At 43.1% G+C, this 21,869-nt stretch overlaps 1 protein-coding gene across 9 annotated transcripts; it reads left to right on the forward strand.

Moving 5' to 3' along the window:
• Positions 1–655: 655 nt before the first annotated feature.
• Positions 656–18,017, forward strand: LOC133381045 (zinc finger protein 501-like). 9 transcript variants are annotated; one of them, XM_061619470.1, is made up of 6 exons: positions 656–734; positions 3,318–3,390; positions 5,896–5,978; positions 8,230–8,356; positions 8,483–8,653; positions 9,777–18,017. In XM_061619470.1, the coding sequence occupies exons 3-6, from the start codon at positions 5,904–5,906 to the stop codon at positions 10,892–10,894; spliced, it is 1,491 nt and encodes a 496-aa protein (XP_061475454.1). In that variant the 5' UTR covers positions 656–734; positions 3,318–3,390; positions 5,896–5,903; the 3' UTR covers positions 10,895–18,017. The 9 variants fall into 9 exon arrangements, with proteins under 9 accessions (XP_061475454.1, XP_061475457.1, XP_061475453.1 ...); XM_061619469.1 differs by having other exon boundaries at positions 657–720; XM_061619468.1 differs by lacking the exon at positions 656–734 and adding an exon at positions 820–1,041.
• Positions 18,018–21,869: the final 3,852 nt, after the last annotated feature.

Genomic DNA, 21,869 nt, shown 5'->3' on the forward strand with positions numbered 1-21,869 from the left:
CCTACCAAACTGATACATTTTACACAGGCTGTGAGCTTTTTCCTCTAGCAATGTAGTGGCTGATTCTGACCTCTTTTAAGTGGAGTATGTTTCTCTTCAGCAGCAAATGTACAAGAATCGTAATTAAAATATATCATTATAGGGTCACAGATGTGGCCCTGTTGTGGGGAAGCCGGCTGAATTGCATCCCAACATTATAATGGGATATGAAAATATATAAACTTCCAGATTTTGGCACTGATTAGATTGGAATAAAATCAGAGTGAGTCCAGAGCTTGGAAAAGTTACTTTTTTAAACTACAACTCCCATCAGCCCCAGCCAGCATCCCGTTGGCTGGGGCTGATGGGAGTTGTAGTTCAAAAAAGTAACTTTTCCAAGCTCTGGACTAAACCCGAAATAGTTTTTTTTAATTAATTGCAAGGCATCACTTACTTTTCTTTTAAGCGCTCCTTGCGTTTGGTACTGCTGGTGCACAAAGGGAAGTGGGGGACTACAGCTCCCAGAATCCCTTGTGCTTGTGGGGGCAGACACTAGGGGAGGGGGGGTGGACTACAAGTCCCAGCAGCTAGATGGCTCCCTAATCCCCTTATTACCAAGAGATCTGGCTGAGATTGAGTCTGGGGGTGGAGGGTAAAGGGGGATCTGCTGGGAAGCGGGGGGAGGGAGCACGCTGAGGAATCGCAGCAGTCGGGAAAGATCCCGGAGGACCCACTGCGCAGGTTTGCCAATGCGGGTGAGGGGCTTGTCCTGCTGGAGAGGGTGGGTGGAGGGGTGGGTGCGTGTGTAGCGGGACTCCCTTCTTCACCCTTGTCTGATCGTGCCTATATGATAATGAATCTAGAAGTGAAGAAGTGGACCGGGGGGGGGAGGGAGCGGCTGCAGCCCTTTGAATTTCCTTTTGTTTCCTTTCCCGCCGGTCGCCCCTCCCCCGCGTTGTGGATGGGTGGGAGGAAAATCCAGAAAAAAGAAGCATTGAGACCTGCTCAAGGCGTGGAGCGAGACAGAAGAAAGGGGCGGAGAAGAGGCTGGCGGGGAAAGAGGTGGGCAGGGAATCCGGCGAGGTGTCGGCTCTCCCTTACGGTCATAAAAATGAGATGTGGAGAGGGGCGGGGCGACGCTTGAAAAAACAGGAACAAAGAAAAGAAGTTGGAGCCTTGGCCAATTCTGCAGCACCGTCAGGGACCGGGGAACCTGCCGTTGGACTACAACTCCCATCCGCCTTAACCATTGGTCGTGCCGGCCGGGGCTGATGGGTGTTGGAGCCCAACAAGGTCTGGAGGGCCACAGGATGAGAACATGGATCAGGGCAAAGGCACATCTAGTCCAGCATCCTCTTCTTAGAGCGGCCAACCAGATGTCCCATTGGGAAGCATACAGGCAGGATCTGGGCGCAAGAGTACCATGCTCACTTGCTGGTGTTCAGAGGTATACTGCCTCCGACAGTGGAAGGAGAACAGACCCACCGTGGCTGGTAGCTATGGATAGCTTTATCCTCCCTGATCCCTCCCCAACTTTAAAACCTAAGTGTTAGATGAGTAGAGTCCAGAGAACATAAGGAGAGCCTGCTGGATCAGGCCAGTTGCCCATCTAGTCCATCCTCCTGTTCTCACAGTGGCCAACCAAATGCCCGAGGGAAGCCCCCAAGCAGGACCTGAGCGCAAGAACATTCTCCCCTCCTACAGTTTCCAGCAACTAGCATTTGGAAGCATACTGCCTCTGACCATGGTGGGAGAACACAGCCATCGTGGCTAGTAGTCATTGATAGCCTTTTTCTCCATGAATTGGTCTAATCCTCTTTTTAAATCCATCCAGAGGGGTAATGGTGCAGCTGAGGAGCCTTGTGGTACCTTAATTTATAGGGGCAGAAATTTTCGTGGACTAGAGTCTGCATCATCAGATGCAGGAAGTGTTAGACAGATGGGTATGGACTGGCCCTGCGGTTAGGGGGAGTGAGGTGGACGCCTCTGGTGGCAGATGTGGGGTGAAGAGTGCCGCGGAGGTGTTGGGAGGACGGAGTTGTGTGTGTGGCTGCATATGCACTACACATTTAAAGCTGTGTTAAACCACTTTAAAGAATCATGGCTTTCCCCAAAAAATTCTGGAACCTGTAGTTTGTTAAGGGTGCCGAGAGTTGAAAGAAGACCCCTGTTCCCTTCACAGAGCTACAATTCCCAGACTGGTTTAACAGTCCGTCCCTCTTCCTAGAGAACTCTGGGAACTGTAGCCCTGTGAGGGAAATAGGGGTCTCCCAACAACTCAGCATCCTTTGCAAACTACACTTCCCAGGAGTCTTTAATAAAGATATTGCTTTAAATATATCATGCGGATGGGGCCTGAGTCACACGGCCTGTTCTGTACCCCCAAAGCTAGTCTGCTGCCCTCAGGAGCGGTGGAGGATGTTGTCCTCTCACCAGCACTGAAGCAAGATTCAGCCGCCTAGTTCAGGTGTGGGGAACCTCTGGTCCTCCAGATGTTGCTGAACTGAGCTAGGTGGGTGTTCCCTTCCTCTCCGCTCCATGCGTGTCCCTCCCAAAACTGTGAGCTTGGTGGAAGACAGCCATTCCAGATAGACGTATACTGTTCTTCGGTCAAGAGTATACAGTTCTCATAATCCCTGGCCATTGTCCATGCTTGCTAGGCTTGATGGTAGTTCTAGTTCAGGAACATCTGGAGGGCCAAAGATCCCCCACTCCTGGCCTAGTTGGTCAGCTTCTATACATGAAAGTTGCTGTGGGGAGGGGAGTGTCATCTTGTACTTTGCCATACAAAATGTATGGGTGGGTATGGAGAAAGATGATGACTAATGGCATTTCACAGCCTTTTGGACAATTTCCCCCCATGTGTATGTCTGTTAGGCTTGTCCGATCAAAGAAGTTGTGGAAGATTAATCAAAATGATTTTTAAAATATTTTCATACGAACTGTCAAATGACAAAAATAGCCATTCACATGTTAACTGATTCAGTCTGCAAATATTTGCATATGACTAAGCGATAGTTTTGAAAGGAATAAAAACCCTTGCTTTTAGATGGTCAAGTAAGTGTTCCAAAAGGTGCTACCTTAGAAGAAGCCTTCTGTTCCATGTGTGAATGAAGAGAATGTCACTTCTAAGATGGTGTCTGCCACTGCTTATTTTTATAAGTAATTGTTTTTAATATAAGGAACTTTTTTTTGTAAGTGTCAACTGATTAATCAGGGTGCCTATTTAGTAGAATGAACCACTTCTTTTAATTGATTAGTCTACCTGAGGATTAATCTTGCTCAGGATATCTTTTTAGTTATTTTTATTTATTATAATTATGCACCCTACCTTTCAGGATGAAAAATGGAAATGGACTGCCTTCAAGTCGATTCTGACTTATGGGTGACCCTATGAATAGGGTTTTCATGGTAAGCAGTGTTCAGAGGGGGTTTACCATTGCCTCCGTCCGAGGCTGAGAGGCAGTGACTGGCCCAAGGTCACCCAGTGAGCTTCATGGCTGTGTGGGGATTTGAACCCTGGTCTCCCAGGTCATAGTCCAACACCTTAACCACTACACCACACTGGCTCTCATGCCTTTCAGGATATATTACCAATTTTTCCAAAGCTGCTGACAAGTCATATTAAACTACATTTTTTAAAAAAAACAGGTCAACATATTTTTAAAAAATCAGGATCCTTCCCACAGGACATTTGGTGGGGTTGGGGAGGGAAAGTCTTATTTCCACACTTCTGATAACATTGGCTTTATCCTATGAAATCTTCTGCCACTATGTGTGTGTTATGTGCCTTCAAGTCGATTACTATGTCTTTTAAATTTTAAATGTTGTGTTATGTATGCTTTTATCCTTGTAATTTGCTTTGAGACATTTATATAGTAAGAGACAAATAAATGCTAATTATCATCATCACCTGCTAGACCATTGGTTCCCAAACTCCCCCCCCCGTGGACCCCTGGAAAATTGCCAAGGGTCTTGGTAGAGCACTTAATAAGGTTTTATCCTGTTGTAGCCATTGTAATGCTTTGTGGTTTTTATTTCTGTTTTTACAGACTTGTCACAGACCATTTCAATGAAGCTCGCAGACCACCAGTGGCCCATGGATCACAGTTTGAGAACCCATGTGCTAAACTTTAGGGTGTCTCAAGACTCATTTTTCTGTTTAAAGCATGCTGAGTGCTTTAGACAGTGATGAAGTGACCTAGGCAAGGTCAGGTACAAATACCTGCTTGTCGAGGATGGGCGTCTGGAGTCTCAGCCATGCTCCAGCCTACCAGTGTATTGAACCCCTTCTACATAATTTCTCAGCCCTTGAGAACATAAAACCATAAGAAGAGCTTGCAGGATCAGGCCAGTGACTCATCTAGGCCAGCATCCTGTTCTCACAGAGGCCAACCAGATGCCCATGGGAGACCTGTAAGCAGGACTTGAGCACAAGAGCACTCTCCCCTCCTGCGGTTTCCAGCAACTAGTATTTGGAAGCATACTGCCTCCACCTATGGATAGTCATCATGGCTAGTAGCCACTGATAGCCTTTTCCTTCATTAATTTATCTAATCCTCTTTTAAGTCCATCCAAGTTGGTGGCCATCACTGCCTCTTGTGGGAGCGAATTCCATCGTTTTAACTATGCGCTGTGTAAAGAAGTGCTTTATTTTGTTTGAGTCTTCCAACATTCCACTTCATTGGATGTCCACAAGCTCTAGTGGTATGAGAGAGGAAAATCTTTTCTCTGTCCACTTTCTCCATGTCATGCATAATTTTACACACTTCTGTCATGTCACTGCTGACTCTCCTTTTCTCTAAACTAAAAAGCCCCAAATGCTGCAACATTTCCCCATAGGGGAGTTGTTCCATCCCCTTGATCATCTTGACTGCCCTTTTCAGAACCTTTTCCAGCTCTGCAATATCCTTTTTGTGATGAGGCGATCAGAACTGTACACAGTATTCCAAATGTGGCACATGATAGATTTATATAATGGCGTTATGCTATCAGCAGTTTTATTTTCACAATCTTTCCTAATGATCCCTAGCATAGATCTCTGCTTTGTAGTTCCTGTCTTCCCCCTTCCCCCAGTTACCTTAAAAGGAGTTATTCAGAAAATGGGGAATATACAGGCAGGAGGATATGGTGGGGAACTAGTGTCAGGAACTGATTTATTTGTATGGTTGGGTCCTTTAGCTGTTAATAAGAATCATAGATATTCTAATTTAGGATTTAAAAAAAAAAAATTGGAAAGACCTTTATTGTACCATACAAAAAGAGGCATCACAACTCAACTACTAGCAGATTTATGAATGAATAATATATGTTATTATAATCAGATGTACTATTCTGTAAGCAGCAGTAAAATTCTAAAAGGGAAATGGCTTCCCTTCTGCGTGCACACATTGTTTCATATGTGTACAATTAATATATGCAATTTCACTTCCATCAGATATGGTGACGGCCACTTTAGTAGACGTCTTTGGGTGTTTTTAAATAAAGTTTTTTTTAAAATTGTGGGAGTTAAGTCTATTGATGGCTATTAGCTATGTGGAACCCCCATATTGAGAGGTAGTATACCTGGATGCTGGGGATTAACTATGGAAGAAGTCTTCCTTTGTTCCCTGCTTGTGCCTTTCTAGAAGCATCTGGCTGGTCAGTGTTAGAAACAAAATGGCAGATGACACTGAACTTTCCCAGCAAGGCAGTTCTTAGATTCTAGTTTGCAAATTTATCTTTCAGCTTCTTATCCTACAATTTCATCAGTAGTTTTCTGCATTGTGAACAGTCCTTCTGTGATACCCTTTCCTTTGCCCATTTTTGCTTTCACCTCAGAAAATTCCAATGTAATATTGAAAAAGTGAGATTTTCCCCACCCGCTCCTTATGCTTGAAATTAACCCATTTTCCTTTGGCCGTTTAACCTCTACAGAACACACAATGAGGGCCATGGTTCTGTCTGAATTGTCCCCTCTTTCCAGAGGATGGCAAAGGGCTGCAGTTGAGCCAGCTCAGGTAGGAAATTACCTAAAATGTTGGAGACCCATTCAAAGTTCTCCTCCCAAGTGGAAGAGATTGGGGTGTGGGGAAACATATTTTAACCCCAGGAAAACTACTATCCATTGAGGGACTGAACATCATTCCCTGCCAGTGGCTAAGATAGACACTATGTTTTTAGAGCATTGTGGCCAGTTTGAAAGTCCCTCCACAGCATTCAATACAAAGCTCTTTTTATTATTCTGCGACAAACTCTGCAGAAACAGTTCTGTATATTTGCAGCTTGGTCAGTTTGAATTTGGGGAAAGATAGCTGTAGTAGACTAGGAAGGAACAAATCTGTCAATTTCAGTTTCTAAGTTTTCCAGTCTTAAATTCAGTTCTCCACATTTCTGCGATTTGTAATTTTTTAAAAAAATCCTCATGAAAATTCATCAGCATTTTCATCTGAATTTTTTCCTAATAAACACATTTTTGTAAGCTGCTTTGCCAAATATGCATGTTATTGCAAGCAATCTTTCCTTTTATAATGCATTTCAAATGTTGTTTTCACAAACATATGCATTTCAGAGCTTGGAAAAGTTACTTTTTTGAACTACAACTCCCATCAGCCCCAGCCAGCATGGCCACTGGCTGGGGCTGATGGGAGTTGTAGTTCAAAAAAGTAACTTTTCCAAGCTCTGAAATGCACACTTTCCCCTAATATGTGCATTTTTGTAGACACTGGTTAGAGAATTGCATCGCAAAATTAGGAGAAGTGTGACTTTTGAAGGATAGGTGTGTTCTGATTCACATACTAGTTCAAGAAATGAGAATTAGGAATTTTCTCATTAAAATGCAAACAAAATCAAATTTCTCCATCATCCCTAGTTTTGCAGCTGTTTTTGAAATGGGAGGAGTGGGGGACACTGGACCATGCATAATGGCTTGGATCCAAAGTTGCCTTACACAAGTGGAAAGGCACTTCTGCTCATGCAAGGCATACCCCAGGATTCTCCTAAATCCCCCCCCCGCTGCAGCCCCCCCCCCCCCCCGTGCCTCGCTGTTCTAGGATACTTCCAGACTGTTGCTGTTTTCAGGCGGGATTCAATCACATATCGGCAAATTCAGGTTGTGCAAATACAGTTGAGGGGAGGTCTTGCATAACAAGTCTGCTTCCCCCAAATATCTGATTTTTTTGATATAAGAAAAGTGATGGGGAAATGCGCTGCAAAGTGTGGGATAATCCTGGCTTTGTTGTAATGTCATTTAACCTCCCCACAAACAAATCAGAATTACTTTCTATTTAAAGCCAGCGTCGACTAACCTCCCTGCAAGCAAATCAGGTTGAATGTTCAATAAACCCCTTGTTTGGAAGCACCCTCAGAAGGTCCCGTGACACTTGGGAGAATCTTTTTGGGGAGTACAGTGAGCTGGGACCCGTAAAACTGTTTTGCACATCCAAACTATTGTTAGGGGAAAAAATCACTAAGGTTTTTATGATAGCTTGGTGAATGCACATTTAGTGTTAGTGTGACGGGAACCTATAGATGTACATGCACGCAGGGCTCCTCCACATGAGCAAGAATGCTAGTCAATCAGCATTTCCACTCCCATGGAAAAGCCCTGTACGCCAAAGGCCGCCTACACCCTAGTGCTAAATGCATGGCTGCTAGGACCAGTGATGTGGGTTTTCCAGAAAAGCATGAATTGTTTGCACAAGGTCATTTCCATCAGAAAAATATCTGATGCCCTAGAACAGGGATAGCCAACATGGTACCCTCCAGCTGTTGCTGGACGGCAACTCTCATCATCGCTAACCAGTGGCGATGCTGACTGGGGCTGATGGGAGCTGGAGTCCAGCTAGGTATGGAGGGCTCCATGTTGGAAATCCCTGCCCTAGAGAGTGATCTGATTTAGTACGTTTATTTGACATGGATGTCAAGTTTGCCTAATAATATGTTTGCAGTTGGCATCCATTCATTGTTACAAATTAACTTAGGAAAATAAGCACTTGAAAATTTCCGCCCCATGTCACTGAGATACACAGCCAGTGGGTGTGTCGGCTTAGGGGAGGATGTGGCTGTCAGGTGTGATCTCACTTCTCCCTCATGCATGCACTGAATGCTTTGAGTTGTCTGAATGCTGCACTGTGTATTTTACGGATTTGTTTCCTTGTTCCATTTCCTATAAGTTTTGGGCTGAAATATTTGCAGACTATTGTTCTGTCTGTGTGGTTGAGAGAGTTTTTGAGGGAGTGGAGGCTGAACAAGAATTCTTTGCTCTTTCAGAGGCTGGTGACTTTTAAAGATGTGGCTGTCTATTTCACAGAGGGACAGGGAGCTCTGCTGGACCCAAATCAGAGGGCCTTATACAAAGAGGTCATGATGGAGAATTATGAGAATGTGGCCTCTTTAGGTAAGGAACTTTGCCTTCTTGTTTCGTTAAGCTAGAAAAATATGAAATTCCGACAGTGGCTTCTTCTTTTCCATAGTCCTTTATATTTTCAGGAAGATGAGTTTTTATTTTATTTTTTTAATCCAGGATTTCCAGTTGCCAAGCCTAACCTGATCTCTCGTCTGGAACGAGGAGAAGTTCCATGGGTACCGGATTCCCGAGGCTTGGGTCGCAGCTGCTCAGGTGAGGGAGTGGGATACATCAACAAGCAAATAATCCACTGGGGAATCTCTAATCTGCCCCCATCACCCATACATGGTGAGCAATGGGTCTTAGTCACTACATTTGAACATATTGCTGACTTCTTACCAACTCAGCCTCCCTGTTATCAAGAACGGTCCCCTCCATTTTTATTTGAAATGCCACTTCTTCACCATAGCTCTTCCATCTGACTTCCAAAGCAGGTGATTTGATTTGTTCAGGCTCACCTTTGCATGATTCTGTTGACTCCATCCTATGAAGAAGCTGCTGCCAAGGCTTACAGAGGACTAGCAACAGACCTAGTTGACCAAAGTGGTGTTTGCACATTCTGGATGTTGCTATTCCTTGTCCATGTGATTAGTCACTCCAGGGCATTGCTCCTTCATATTTTCCTATTTTGGCTTCCAGTTTAGAATAATTCCCTGAATTGATAATGGTGGCGGCGATTTTATTAATTTATTTCATTTCGGGGTATTTATCCCACTCAGGCAGTTTTCCCCCAAGGCAGCTATACGATGTCTCTAAACAAAATACAATCGGTAACAATGCAACAGGTAAAACAAACAAAAGCGAGAGCTTTAAAGCACCAGATTCACTAGGAACTAAAACTTTTTAAAGCCTGGGGAAATCAGTGTCCTTCCTTCAACCCCAAGCTTTGCAGAAATCCCAAAAATCTTTAGCAAAAACCTCTGAGCAAAGGGACCCCCTAAAATACCCCACTGAGGACTGAGCATGCTCAGTGGCTCTGGAATGCTGACTGACAGTTGCAGGAAAAGAACGGAAAACCAAACAGGGAGGGAGGAATAGAATGGAGTGGTTGAAATCCTGAATGGGGAGCACTTCACGCTGCAACATTTTGTTATGAATTCCACTTACCATGATTAGTAGACATTGATAGCTTTATCTTCCATGATTTTATCTAATCCCCTTTTAAAGTCTTCTGAGTTAGTAGCCTGGCCATCACTACCTTCTGTGGCAATCCTTATGCTGGTCACCGACCGTAACAATAAAGAGATATATATACCTTCTGTGGCAAAAAAATTCTTCAGGAAATTTGCAGTTAATTTTTCACCACTACCACCACTTACCCTGGCCTGTCTCTTGATCCACTTTCCGCAATTCTTCCTCTTCTGGAGTCACAAGTCAATCCTGGCAGTGTCTGCATTTTTTTCCCTACCAGGTGTGTTGAGGAAAAAGAACTCTTGCCGCAGGTGTGGAAAGTGCTTTGCTCAGAAATCGGATCTGGTCATACATCGGCTGGTCCACATGGGAGAAAAACCTTTCAAGTGCTTGGAATGTGCCAAATATTTTGTCCACCATTCGGAGCTTGTGAAACACCAGCGAGTCCACACGGGTGAGAGACCCTTTAAATGCCTGGAGTGTGGGAAATGTTTCTCGCGTCAGTCTGTCCTTGTGAATCATCACAGAATCCACACGGGAGAGAAACCCTATAAATGCTTGGAGTGTGTGAAATGTTTTACCCAGAGATCGCAGCTTGTCAGACACCGAAGAGTCCACACGGGAGAAAAACCTTATAAATGCTTGGAATGTGGGAAATGTTTTGCTCGTCACTCAGTCCTCATAAATCACCAAAGAGTCCACACAGGAGAAAAACCTTACAAATGCTTGGAATGTGCAAAATGTTTTGCACGCCAGTCAGTCCTCGTAAACCACCAGAGAGTCCACACAGGTGAGAAACCGTACAAATGTCAGGAGTGCGGGAAACGTTTTGCTCACCAGTCAAACCTTGTGAATCACCAGAGAGTCCATACGGGAGAGAAACCCTACAAATGTTTGAAGTGCGGGAAATGTTTTGCTCAACAATCGGATCTTGTGAAACACCGGAGAATCCACACAGGAGAGAGACCTTATAAATGCCTGGAGTGTGGGAAATGTTTTGCTATACATTCAGACGTTGTGAATCACCAGCGAGTCCACACAGGAGAGAAACCTCATAAATGTTTGGAGTGTGGGAAATGTTTTGCTCAACGTTCAGCCCTTGTGAGCCACCAAAGAGTCCACACAGGAGAGAAACCCTACAAGTGTTTGGAGTGTGAGAAATGTTTTGCTCAGTTGTCAAACCTTGTGAAACACCAGAGAGTCCACACGGGAGAGAAACCTTATAAATGCTTGGAGTGTGGCAAATGTTTTGCTCGACACTCACACCTCCGAGTACACCACAGAGTTCACTTAAGGGTGAAATCCCATGAACGCCCCAAGTCTCGTGAAAGCTTTACAGACAAAGGGAGCTTTATTCAGTATCTAACAGCCAGCACAGGTGAAATACATTCTGAATAATTCAAGTTTAGTCAAATATATTGATAGCTATGTTTTCTTGACATTAGATACCCTTCTCTAGCTTGGATACTGCATAGTACCTTAGGGTGAGGACAGATTTGGTATGTAGAGAATAATAATAGTTCTTTACTTGAAGTGTGAGCCTGAGCTTGGCTTTGCAATCTGCACGATAGTCATATACGAACAAGTCTAACAGTGGTTCAGCTGTCTCTTTTGCCTCCTTCCAGTATGCTTTGTGTGGGTTGTGGACCTTTAACAAACAAACAAGCAAGCAAACCACATGTACATTTGTTTGTTTGTCCTTCGCCTTTTTTAAAAACCCCAATACCAGATACGTTAAGACCAGTTGCAAAATTGGGACAGGGAAATATATTTGTGACATGGGCACTCGCCAGTTGGCACTCTCCACTGCTGGCTTTTCCCTGGTTCCTCTTTTTTTAGAGCTTATCCCAAGCAAGCAAGCAAGCAAACCACATGTACATTTGTTTGTTTGTCCTTCACCTTTAAAAAAAACCCCAATACCAGATATTTTAAGACCAGTTGCAAAATTGGGACAGGGAAATATATTCGTGACAACATGGGCACTAGCCAATTGCCACTCTCCACTGCTGGCTTTTCCCTGGTTCCTCTTTTTTTAGAGCTTATCCCAGGCTAAGGGGATCATAAATTTGTATTGAATGCAGTGGGGAGCTTTCCAAGCACTCCCACGGCTCTGAAAATGTTGCTGTCTGTCTTTATTACTAGTCTATAATTAATTGGGAGAAATCAGGTATGTATTTTTTTGTTTCTGAGTGTATGGCTTATGAAGGCAGTTACTGAGGAGGCATCCCCCACCACATTGGCTTAAAGAGATGCTCTGCAAATGAAGCTACAACTCTGCAGAGGAGCTGCTTGAGCTATTCTTTTTCAGGTTTGAGGCTCCACAGTGATAAAGCATATTAGATATTCAAGGACCACACATATGTTCACACTAGCCACAGAAGCTGCAGAGAGAGTAGAATTTGAGTAATCAAAGTGAACCTTTTTTTAAAAAAAATTATAAGCCACTTTGAGTCATTTAGAGAAAGGGAACCTGAAAGATCTAAAATAAATATATAGAGCCAAAGCTGTTCTGATCTGTAATGCTGACTTTAAAATCGTCCCTGTTCTGTAAGCCAGAGTTGCGATCTGACCGATGGCTGGCATCTATTGTGTTGGGTACGAATCAGAAGTTTGATTTGAATGGTATGGTGGAGAAAGGCACTTAGGTTCTCTGATGAGCAATGTTGCAAAACTTTGGTGGCTTTGGAGGGGGGGCATAGTTTGTGTTTGAGTCTGTGTCTCTGAGATGGGATGAGGCTTATGAGCATCTGCCTATGCACTGTATAAATCACTTTGCAATGTTCATTGCAGTGTTTATTGCATACCGTAGAGCAGAGGTGCAGAACCTTTTTTCCATGGAAGGCCATGTTCTCTTGGGGGTAATTTGCTTTCTAGCAGTAGGTGGGGCCAGAATCTGTGGTGGGCGGAGCCCTCTCTCTCTCACACACACACACTCACACACACACTCTGCTACCCCCTTTCCCCCTGTTTTTCCCTCTTGACCACTCTTGAGAAATTAAGCTTGTGGCCCAAGGGTCATAAATCCACTATCCATGCTGTAGAGCAGGTGTGGGGAACCTTTGGCCCTCCACATGTTGCCGAACTACAACTTCCATCATCCCTGGCCGTTGGCCATGCTGGGATTTGTAGCTGATCTACATCTGTGGGGCCAAAGCTTCCCACCCCTTCTCTGGAGCGGCCAGCAAAACCCAGAGCAGGGTTATGCAGAGAGGGGAAGGTTTGATTCTTAGTGGCTGGGGTCACCAGGGGCAGATATAGCCCCCAACCCAGTAGGGTGCACTCCTACATAAGTGAATGGCTGTGATGCACTCCTAAAAGGCAAAGCAATAGTCTGTGGCGACACTGCAACTGTGGGGGCAGAATCTCCCTCCCACACCTCATAGTGGGTGACCCTACTTTCACTGACGGGGATCCCATAAAGGTGCGTTTGATTGGTGTGCATGCGCTGGCTCCTTCCCAGGGATCTCCGCAGTATAAAGCTCACACGCACACTGTCAGAATGACAGCATTTTGCCAGTTTTCACCACAATGTTTGCCTAAGACGTTTTGTGGCTTAAAGCAGAGACTAAATGGTCTCTTCCACCTCTCTCTGAGGCAGAGCCAAAATGGTACCCTCCCTCCACTAAGACAAACTCTTTGAAAAGCCTTGCTGCATCATTCATGCCCCAATTCTTGCCCTCCCCTGTCTCTCCCTTACGGTGCTGAAGCAGGCTGCTTCACTCTGCTGCCAGGCAAAGCTAGCCCTGTTGAACCATCACTTAGTCTCATATTAGCATTTTTTGTCAGGATTCCGCTGGAACAGACAGACATAAAATAGGGAGGGGGAGAACCATATGTGTCCCTAGGAGGAAAGGTGGGACAGAAATATCATAATTAAAAATAAAAATGTGGATGTTCAATGAATTATCTACATATTAGCTACCAAAGAACTGTTCGTTATTTGAAGGCCAAGTTGGAACTGAGAATGTCACTTACAAAGATAACCTTACAGCTCTGCTGGGCCATCCTGTACAATAGCACCATTTCTTGCTCTGTATTATTGTTTGCTCATAATACTGTGTTCATGACCATGGTATTTGTCTCTCCCACATATTTACTTCATATTTTATGTTTTGCTGCCCCTTGGGTGTGCATTGCTATTTATGTGAAGCTTGTGCTCTTAATTTATAATTTCATTATAATCGTTTATTATGCTGCATTATTTGACTTGGTGTTCCACTACATGTATTTTATTTATAAAATGTAATATTTCATTGTTTCTTGCTCTTTTGCAGTCAGTATGGCTCAAATTAATCAGTAAAGCCTTGAGCTCTGTTTTTTAAAGTGGTTCAGTATATATATATTAAAAACCCACCACCAATCTTGTAGTATTAATCACTACAAAGAGTTGCATCCCTTTGTGGGGAATTCCATTCGTTCCACGGGACTTCCGTTTCCTCTCCATGCCCCCCCCCAATCTGCTTTGAAGAGCTCCCATCCAGAGCTGATTTAGTGTGCTCAGGGAGCTGGAGAGGAAGAAGGAAAAAAATCTGCTGTGCGCACAGAAGTATGTTGCGCAAGCAGAGCTGCAGCGTTGGATGCAGCTCAACGTCCCTAACATTTTAAGACAACCGGGATATAAATGTACTTTATGTGTATTCCTGGCTTATTGGTAAGGTTCCTCCCTCGGGCAAGTTGTTGAGTCAGAGGAAGAAAAATATCAGATCAACCTCCTTTTACTTCCAGATGGAGGAGATTTAACAATGCGGTAGACTTCAGGAAGGAACTGAAGGGGAGAATTAAGCAGGAATGAGGGGAAAATATTAAAAGGCTATGAGGATGAGTTTTCTTTCATTTTACAATCCAGGCTTTCTTAGATTAACATTGGCAACATGTGATAAGTACGGTTGATTTAGAACCATTAGGCACAATCCAGCCAAATTTAAGCAATTCAAAATCTCCTATCAAAACACACGAAGCTGACTTATACAGAGTCAAGCCATAGATACATCTAGCCTAGTATTATCCACACTGACTGGTAACAGCTCTCCAGATCTCAGAAAGAGCGCTACTTGGAGATTTCAGGGATTGAACCTAGGAACTTCTGCATACAAAGCATGTGCTTTACACTGAGCTAGAGTCTCTCATTGAGTTTGGTGGGAGAGATTTTAATAGTTGCTAAATTTTGCTGTTGAAATCAATGGGACTCTGAAATATTTGGCTTTGGCACAAATTGGCAGGATTGTGCCCAACGTTAAAAGCTTTGCTGATGTTAAATAAGGAAGGAACTAATTGTTTGTTACCTCTGATAGATTGGGGGAATTATATCAATAATTGGTATTTGATATGTATGCTATTCTTGTGGTTAAATGTTGGATAAAATGACTTGAGTACATGCATTGTCTGTAAATTGTTTTTGTAGCATAATTACTGCAGTTATTACAGTGGTGAGGAAAGAGATGGCAAATTAGGGACCTGTGATAGCATATTAGTGGCTTATCACTATTGAATTTTTCATAAAGGTTTCTTAATTGAAGTAGGCATTAGGTCATAAGTATTGTGGTATTTTTAAATTTTGGTTTTATTGGCTATAATAACTGATTCACAGCGCAATCCTACATAGGTTTACTCAGACATATATCCCTCTGTGTTCTCAGTGGAATTTTCTGTTTAGTAAGTATGTTTAGGATTGCAACGTCAAATAAAATTCATTGTTTGTAATCACAGTAATAGAACTAATAGCAATTTGCAGTTACATTTTGTAGGATTATGTAGGAGAGAATAATGAGTGTTTGGGGTAACAACATGAGTTAATAAATCTTATATCCATAGAACTACTTTGTAAGAATTCTGTAGATTTTTATATTAAACACTGTAACATTTCAATGGGATCTCCAGTATAGAAAGCTGTCTCTGTACAGAAAAGAAAAAGGACAGAAATATTTCATGACACTTCTCACTTAAAATGGAAAGATATTCTAAAGCAGAACATATATTTTCTGCCTCGGTACCTAACGGTGATATAATATTTTTATAATCAAACTTGGAATATTGGACAAGCATCATAATTAGATGAGTAATATATTCAGATGAAATAATGGGTTATAGCCACCTAAGCCATACTCAAAGTAGACCCATTGAAACTAACAGACATGAAAAAGTTGTCAATTGATTTTAATGGGTCTACTCTGAGTGTGACATAGATGGATGTAGCCCATAGTCTGGATTTTTAAAAAATTGGGTGGTGTCAAGGAGTCATAAGTTCCCACTGGGGTCAGGTCCCAAGCCCAGGGCAATGGATCCCAGCCAGGCACAACCCATGTCTCCCTTACCAGGGCTGAGTTAAACCAACACCAACCCTCCCTGCGAGATAGGCAGACTGCCACCACCCCTTAAACCTGGTTGCCCACTCTGGGCCAAGGGAAAACCCAACGTGCCAGAAATACACCTGCCAATGATTCCAAAAGCCAAAGATGCACTCTTTGTCCTGGAGCCTTAAGGTAAAATACCCAGCTATACAGTAGTCTGTGGCTAACTGGCCAAGGTGCTCAATTCAGAGCCAATCTCCCCCTGAAATGAACACACACTGGTAAATAAGAGGTAGCTTGTTAAAATAAAAGTGCAAAAACGGAGCAGCAAAATAATTCCTTAAGCCAAACACCCCTAGGGTTAGGTAAAATACAAAAGGCAAAGGGTTCAAGTCACAGGTAAAAAATAACAAAGCTGTGTAACCTAATCTATATTCACACAATATAGGTAAACCAGCAGAGTAACATCATGGTTCCACATCTTCCCAGAGATGTATAGCCTGGATAGCAAAGGAAGATGACACCCCAACATCAGCACCAGGGAACACTGGAGAACAAAGACCCAGAATCATAGCTCTGTTTTTATGGGGAAAAGCCTAACAACAGCCAGGAATTAATTAGCCAGTCAGGGGGCTTTCTGATGATATCTTCTGGAGCTTTCATGCGTTATGGTCACACACTTCTAGAACCTTCCCAGGCCTGTGGCCTTGAGGTACCAGTCTCAGGCTGATAAGTAGGTGTTCCTGCTCACTGCCTAATTAACTGAGTTCAGCTATGAGAACTGACAATCTCATGGCCTCCCAGAGGCCCTAATTCAGGCAAGATGTTCTCCCCACAATTCCTTGCCACAGAACCATTTTAGTTAACAACCTTACAAACCAGGCATTCTTGACAGGCCCCCCACTAAAAATATGCAGTACATGAATGTTCAGCAAGCCTGCATTTAAAATTAAGAAGCACCATAGGAGAATAATACATAAACAAGAAAAGCGTTCATCAAACAACATGGGATCGAATTGATTAAATGGAAAATAAAGGTGGGGAAAACATTTTATTCAGACAGATCCAGAATAAAATGAAGGTGGGCAAGTTGTAGTTTTAACAGACTCATGTGTCAGTGTACTATTGGGAGCTCCCCAAGAATCAGTTGAGGAACTTGGGGACAATACGGGGGCTGTCGATCCTACTGTCCTGAGCCTTATTTTGCCCTCAACTATCCATGCTGTTGGAAAGATCCTCCTTGGTTAGTGCCTAGCAGGGTTACAAACAGCCAGTTACAGGATTGACCAAGCACCCCAACACATCCAGGCTTCCTTGAAGGAGAGGACGTGTTACCACAGCAATGGGACCACACTTCTCTGTTTCCTTGCTTTCCTTCTTTGGTAGCCTTGGTTTTTGCTGGAGCAAAACGGGCATTGTTTTTGTAGTGAACACTATCAGCATGTGTCCCCTGGCTTGGTGGGTCACAAGTGCTGCCTTCTCCTTAACCATTAGCCTGGATCAGTGTGCCATTATCAGATGCCTGACAGTGAAGATGAGCTTGATAGCTGCATGTTCAGTAAACACCAGTTCTAGTCTTGTGGGTCATGGTGTGAGATGGTTCTGCCTCACATCTCTGCTCCAGCTCATCCTTATTTGGGGGCTCTCCCTGGTTTTATCTGTGGGATCCCGGGCAATTTAGTTTGGTTGCCAGGCCCGGCCTCCAAGAGGTCTTTTGTATCTTTAAAAGTTGTGCAGGGGAGAGGGAGAATTGAATTCCACCTTGTGGTTTTTCCCATTACAGCGTTGCAAGAACACCTGCACTTGGCTGACTTTCTTTTCTCCTAAAGATACAGGATCAGTCTCAGGGATTGAACCTGGCAACCCTAACCTGAACACATTACTCTCCTCACATAAGATTCCCAGCAACTGCTATACAGAGTCATATTATAATAATATAATAAAAATTAAAGTAGAATAATATTCTTAATGTTTTGAAAATAACATGTTTCTTTATAAGCCGCCCATAGAACTATGGTTACAGGATGACCTATTCCACTGAATGAATGTATGAATAAATAAATATACACTCAGAATACACAGTACATAGGGCACTTAAATATTGGATCATTTATGTGATTGAATAAGAATGGATTAAATTATGTAACCCGGTTGCTCCATGTATAAATTGAAATATTTCTGATCTGAAAGGTTTGTGATGTCTCAACCTATGTGTTCTGTATGGATAAATGTAATTTTTCAACTTAATACTTAATAAAACATTTAATGTATATTCAATAATCAATAAAGAACTTAAAGATCATAAAGGAATCTTTGTTGTATTTTCATTTTCTGTTTTAAAGAGATAACATTAATTTTGCTGTCTATTATATCCCTTTACTTTCTCAAAAGTATTTCCTTTAAAAAAAAATCTTCCCAGATCAACCAGTTTAGTAGTGCCAGTTCCCATAAAATTTGTTTCATATTCTTGGAAAAGCTGGATCTGATTGTTTACACGGTGCTATGATGTCATCATGTTCACTATGTGATCCCTCACTGGCTGGGATCATGCAGTGAAGGAATCTTTTCTGGTTAAAAAACAAGACACTCAAGCAGCAGCAGGTTGGGGGAATGCATAGCTCCCCCCACCATACACAAAAAATCCCTTATCTGAAATGGCAACTCGTGGACCTGCACCCAAAAAGCCTATCATTTTAAAAATCCCATGGATTTGGCCAGAATAGGGAGAAGCTTTTCCATTCTATGCTCTGTCACTTCTCGACCACATAAAGAGGCATCAAGGACCATCCAGCTCTCTTTCTGTGTGCTTGTTGTTACTTTAAACTGTTGCATATAGATTTGGTTAGAACCAGTAAGTTTTTATTTATTGCACATATTTGTTTTTCCTCCTGTTTCCCCCTTTTATTCTTCCTTTATAAAACTTGAGTAATTTGACATTTGGACTTGATGGATTCCTTTATCCAGCCAGATAACAGATTCTCTCCATGCTGCCTTGACTGGGTTGTACTCCAGGCTTTTAACAGGGTTGCCAGGTCAGAAGCATCCCAAACCCTGATATTTCAGGGGTGGGACCTAGTGATGTCATTAAGCATATGTTCAGCATCAACCACAGTTGCTTGGAGCGCACCACTCAAACAAACAAAAAATCCGATTGGAAATTAAGATAGAAAGCTAAATTAGGGTATTCCCAGATCCAGCTGAAGTGATGGGATCATTCCTTCTCATCTGCTTAGGGAGCCTGGATAGGAAACATGTAATCTAGCCCAGTGCTTCCCAATCTTTATGAGTATGGTACCCCCTTTGTAAGCTCAAAAATTTTTGTGACCCCCCCCCCCATGCTAATTGTAATTTTGGTCTGTTAACTGGGAAAAAAATGGTGCGTGGCAAAATCACATCTCCAAATATCCCTTTCCAGATAGGGAGGTGTTGCTTTCTTTTCTTAATGCAAAGGTCCAATCAAATTGGAATCCCCCTACCCCCTCCACAGTCTGAAGTTGTACAGACCTGTCTCCCAACACCAGTGAGTTACAGTGTTGGACTAAGATTCAGGTTCAAATCCCCACCCAGCTATGAAGCCCACTGGGTGACCTTAGACCAGACACAGTCTGCCAGCCTGACCTATCTCATAGGGTTGGTGTAAGGATAAAATGCAATGAGAGGGACCATGTGCACCACCTTGAGCAACTTGGAGGAAAGGTAGGATATAAATTCAATAATTAATAAATAAATACATTTCAGCTGCAGTATGTGGACCCCACCCTCATTATTATTTTAAAAATAATAATAATAATACAGCCATGAGAATGGCTGTATACTATAGTCAGCATGGATTTTTCGCATTCTGCAATGTTAAATTGAAAATACCCCCTATGCCATTCTGATCCTTCCCAGCTCATTTAAAAACAAAACCTTACAAAACTTATAGTGCTGAACTCAGAAATGCTTACTTAACAACCCTCTAAATGTTTATGGTGATACACAAAACAGAGAATTGAGAGTTCACAGTGTAAAAAGAGAGAGAGAAAACCCATACCCCTTTTGGACTTTTTTCTGTGAGAGTTCTCAATCTGTTGAAATTAATTAAAAATCAGCCATGTTCACAGAGTACCTGTAATCTTTTACTGACCTTGCCCCATACTCTGACCTTCATCTTCTGCAGTTTAAAAGTTAAAAAAATGCCTGGCTGATATTTAATTAATTTAAGAAATTTTGGCTTGAACTCAATGATAAGGCTGGGCATGCTCAGTAAGAACCAACTGTCAGTGTTCTAAAACCCAGACTCACAGCTGCTGGGCTTAGAACATAAGAAGAGCCTGCTGGATCAGGCCAGTGGCCCATCTAGTCCAGCATCCTGTTCTCACAGTGGCCAACCAGGTGCCTGGGGGAAGTCCGCAAGCAGGACCCGAGTGCAAGAACACTCTCCCCTCCTGAGGTTTCTGGCAACTGGTTTTCAGAAGCATGCTGCCTCTGACTAGGGTGGCAGAGCACAGCCATCATGGCTAGTAGCCATTGATAGCCCTGTCCTCCATGAATTTGTCTAATCTTCTTTTAAAGCCATCCAAGCTGGCGGCCATTACTGCATCTTGTGGGAGCAAATTCCATAGTTTAACTATGCGCTGAGTAAAGAAGTACTTCCTTTTGTCTGTCCTGAATCTTCCAACATTCAGCTTCTTTGAATGTCCACGAGTTCTAGTATTATGAGAGAGGGAGAAGAACTTTTCTCTATCCACTTTCTCAATGCCATGCATAATTTTATACACTTCTATCATGTCTCCTCTGACCCGCCTTTTCTCTAAACTAAAAAGCCCCAAATGCTGCAACCTTTCCTTGTAAGGGAGTCGCTCCATCCCCTTGATCATTCTGGTTGCCCTCTTCTGAACCTTTTCCAACTCTATAATATCCTTTTTGAGATGAGGTGACCAGAACTGTACACAGTATTCCAAATGCGGCCGCACCATAGATTTATACAACGGCATTATGATATCGGCTGTTTTATTTTCAATACCTTTCCTAATTATTGCTAGCATGGAATTTGCCTTTTTAACAGCTACCACACACTGGGTCGACATTTTCATCGTGCTGTCCACTACAACCCCGAGGTCTCTCTCCTGGTCGGTCACCACCAGTTCAGACCCCATGAGCGTATGTGAAATTAAGATTTTTTGCTCCAATATGCATAATTTTACACTTGTTTATATTGAATTGCATTTGCCATTTTTCCGCCCATTCACTCAGTTTGGAGAGGTCTTTTTGGAGCTCTTCGCAATCCCTTTTTGTTTTAACAACCCTGAACAATTTAGTGTCGTCAGCAAACTTAGCCACTTCACTGCTCACTCCTAATTCTAGGTCATTAATGAACAAGTTGAAAAGTACAGGTCCCAATACCAATCCTTGAGGGACTCCACTTTCTACAGCCCTCCATTGGGAGAACTGTCCGTTGATTCCTACTCTCTGCTTTCTGCTTTTTAACCAATTCCTTATCCACAAGAGGACCTCTCCTCTTATTCCATGACTGCTAAGCATCCTCAGAAGTCTTTGGTGAGGTACCTTGTCAAACGCTTTTTGAAAGTCTAAGTACTTTGGCTAGTCAGGGGGCCGTACCCCCACCAGACCTTTATTTCACTTGAGACAGTCATTGCTTCCCCCAAAGAATCCTGGGAAGCGTAGTTTGTGAATAATAGACTCTTATTCCCCTGACAGAGCTCCAGTGGCCACAGTGATTTGTCAGCCACTCTGATTAAAGCTCTGTGAGGTGAAAGGGCATCTCCTAGCAACTCTCCTGCAAGCATCTGCAGACATGCAAGCTTTCAGGAGGGGGGGGAAGCCCTCAACTGCCGCAGCATCTTGGAGAGATTGGGGGTGTGGAATGTAGGTGAAAGAAAGGGGATGCTGGCACACACACTTAGCAGAGATTGGGGGTGAGCAAGTCCAGAGTGTCCTCACTGCTTCTTGGCTCAATCTGGGCAGCCTTGCAAATAATAATTTTTAAAAGGAGATGGCAGTGAAGCAGGAGCCAAAAAAGGCAGGAGGGGGAAAGCAGCCTTTCCTTGCAGCCTTGCTTCTTTTGCTTCACGAAAAGCCTTCTC

Source organism: Rhineura floridana, chromosome 3 (assembly GCF_030035675.1).
Source record: "Rhineura floridana isolate rRhiFlo1 chromosome 3, rRhiFlo1.hap2, whole genome shotgun sequence".
NCBI classification, from domain to species: Eukaryota; Metazoa; Chordata; class Lepidosauria; order Squamata; family Rhineuridae; genus Rhineura; species Rhineura floridana.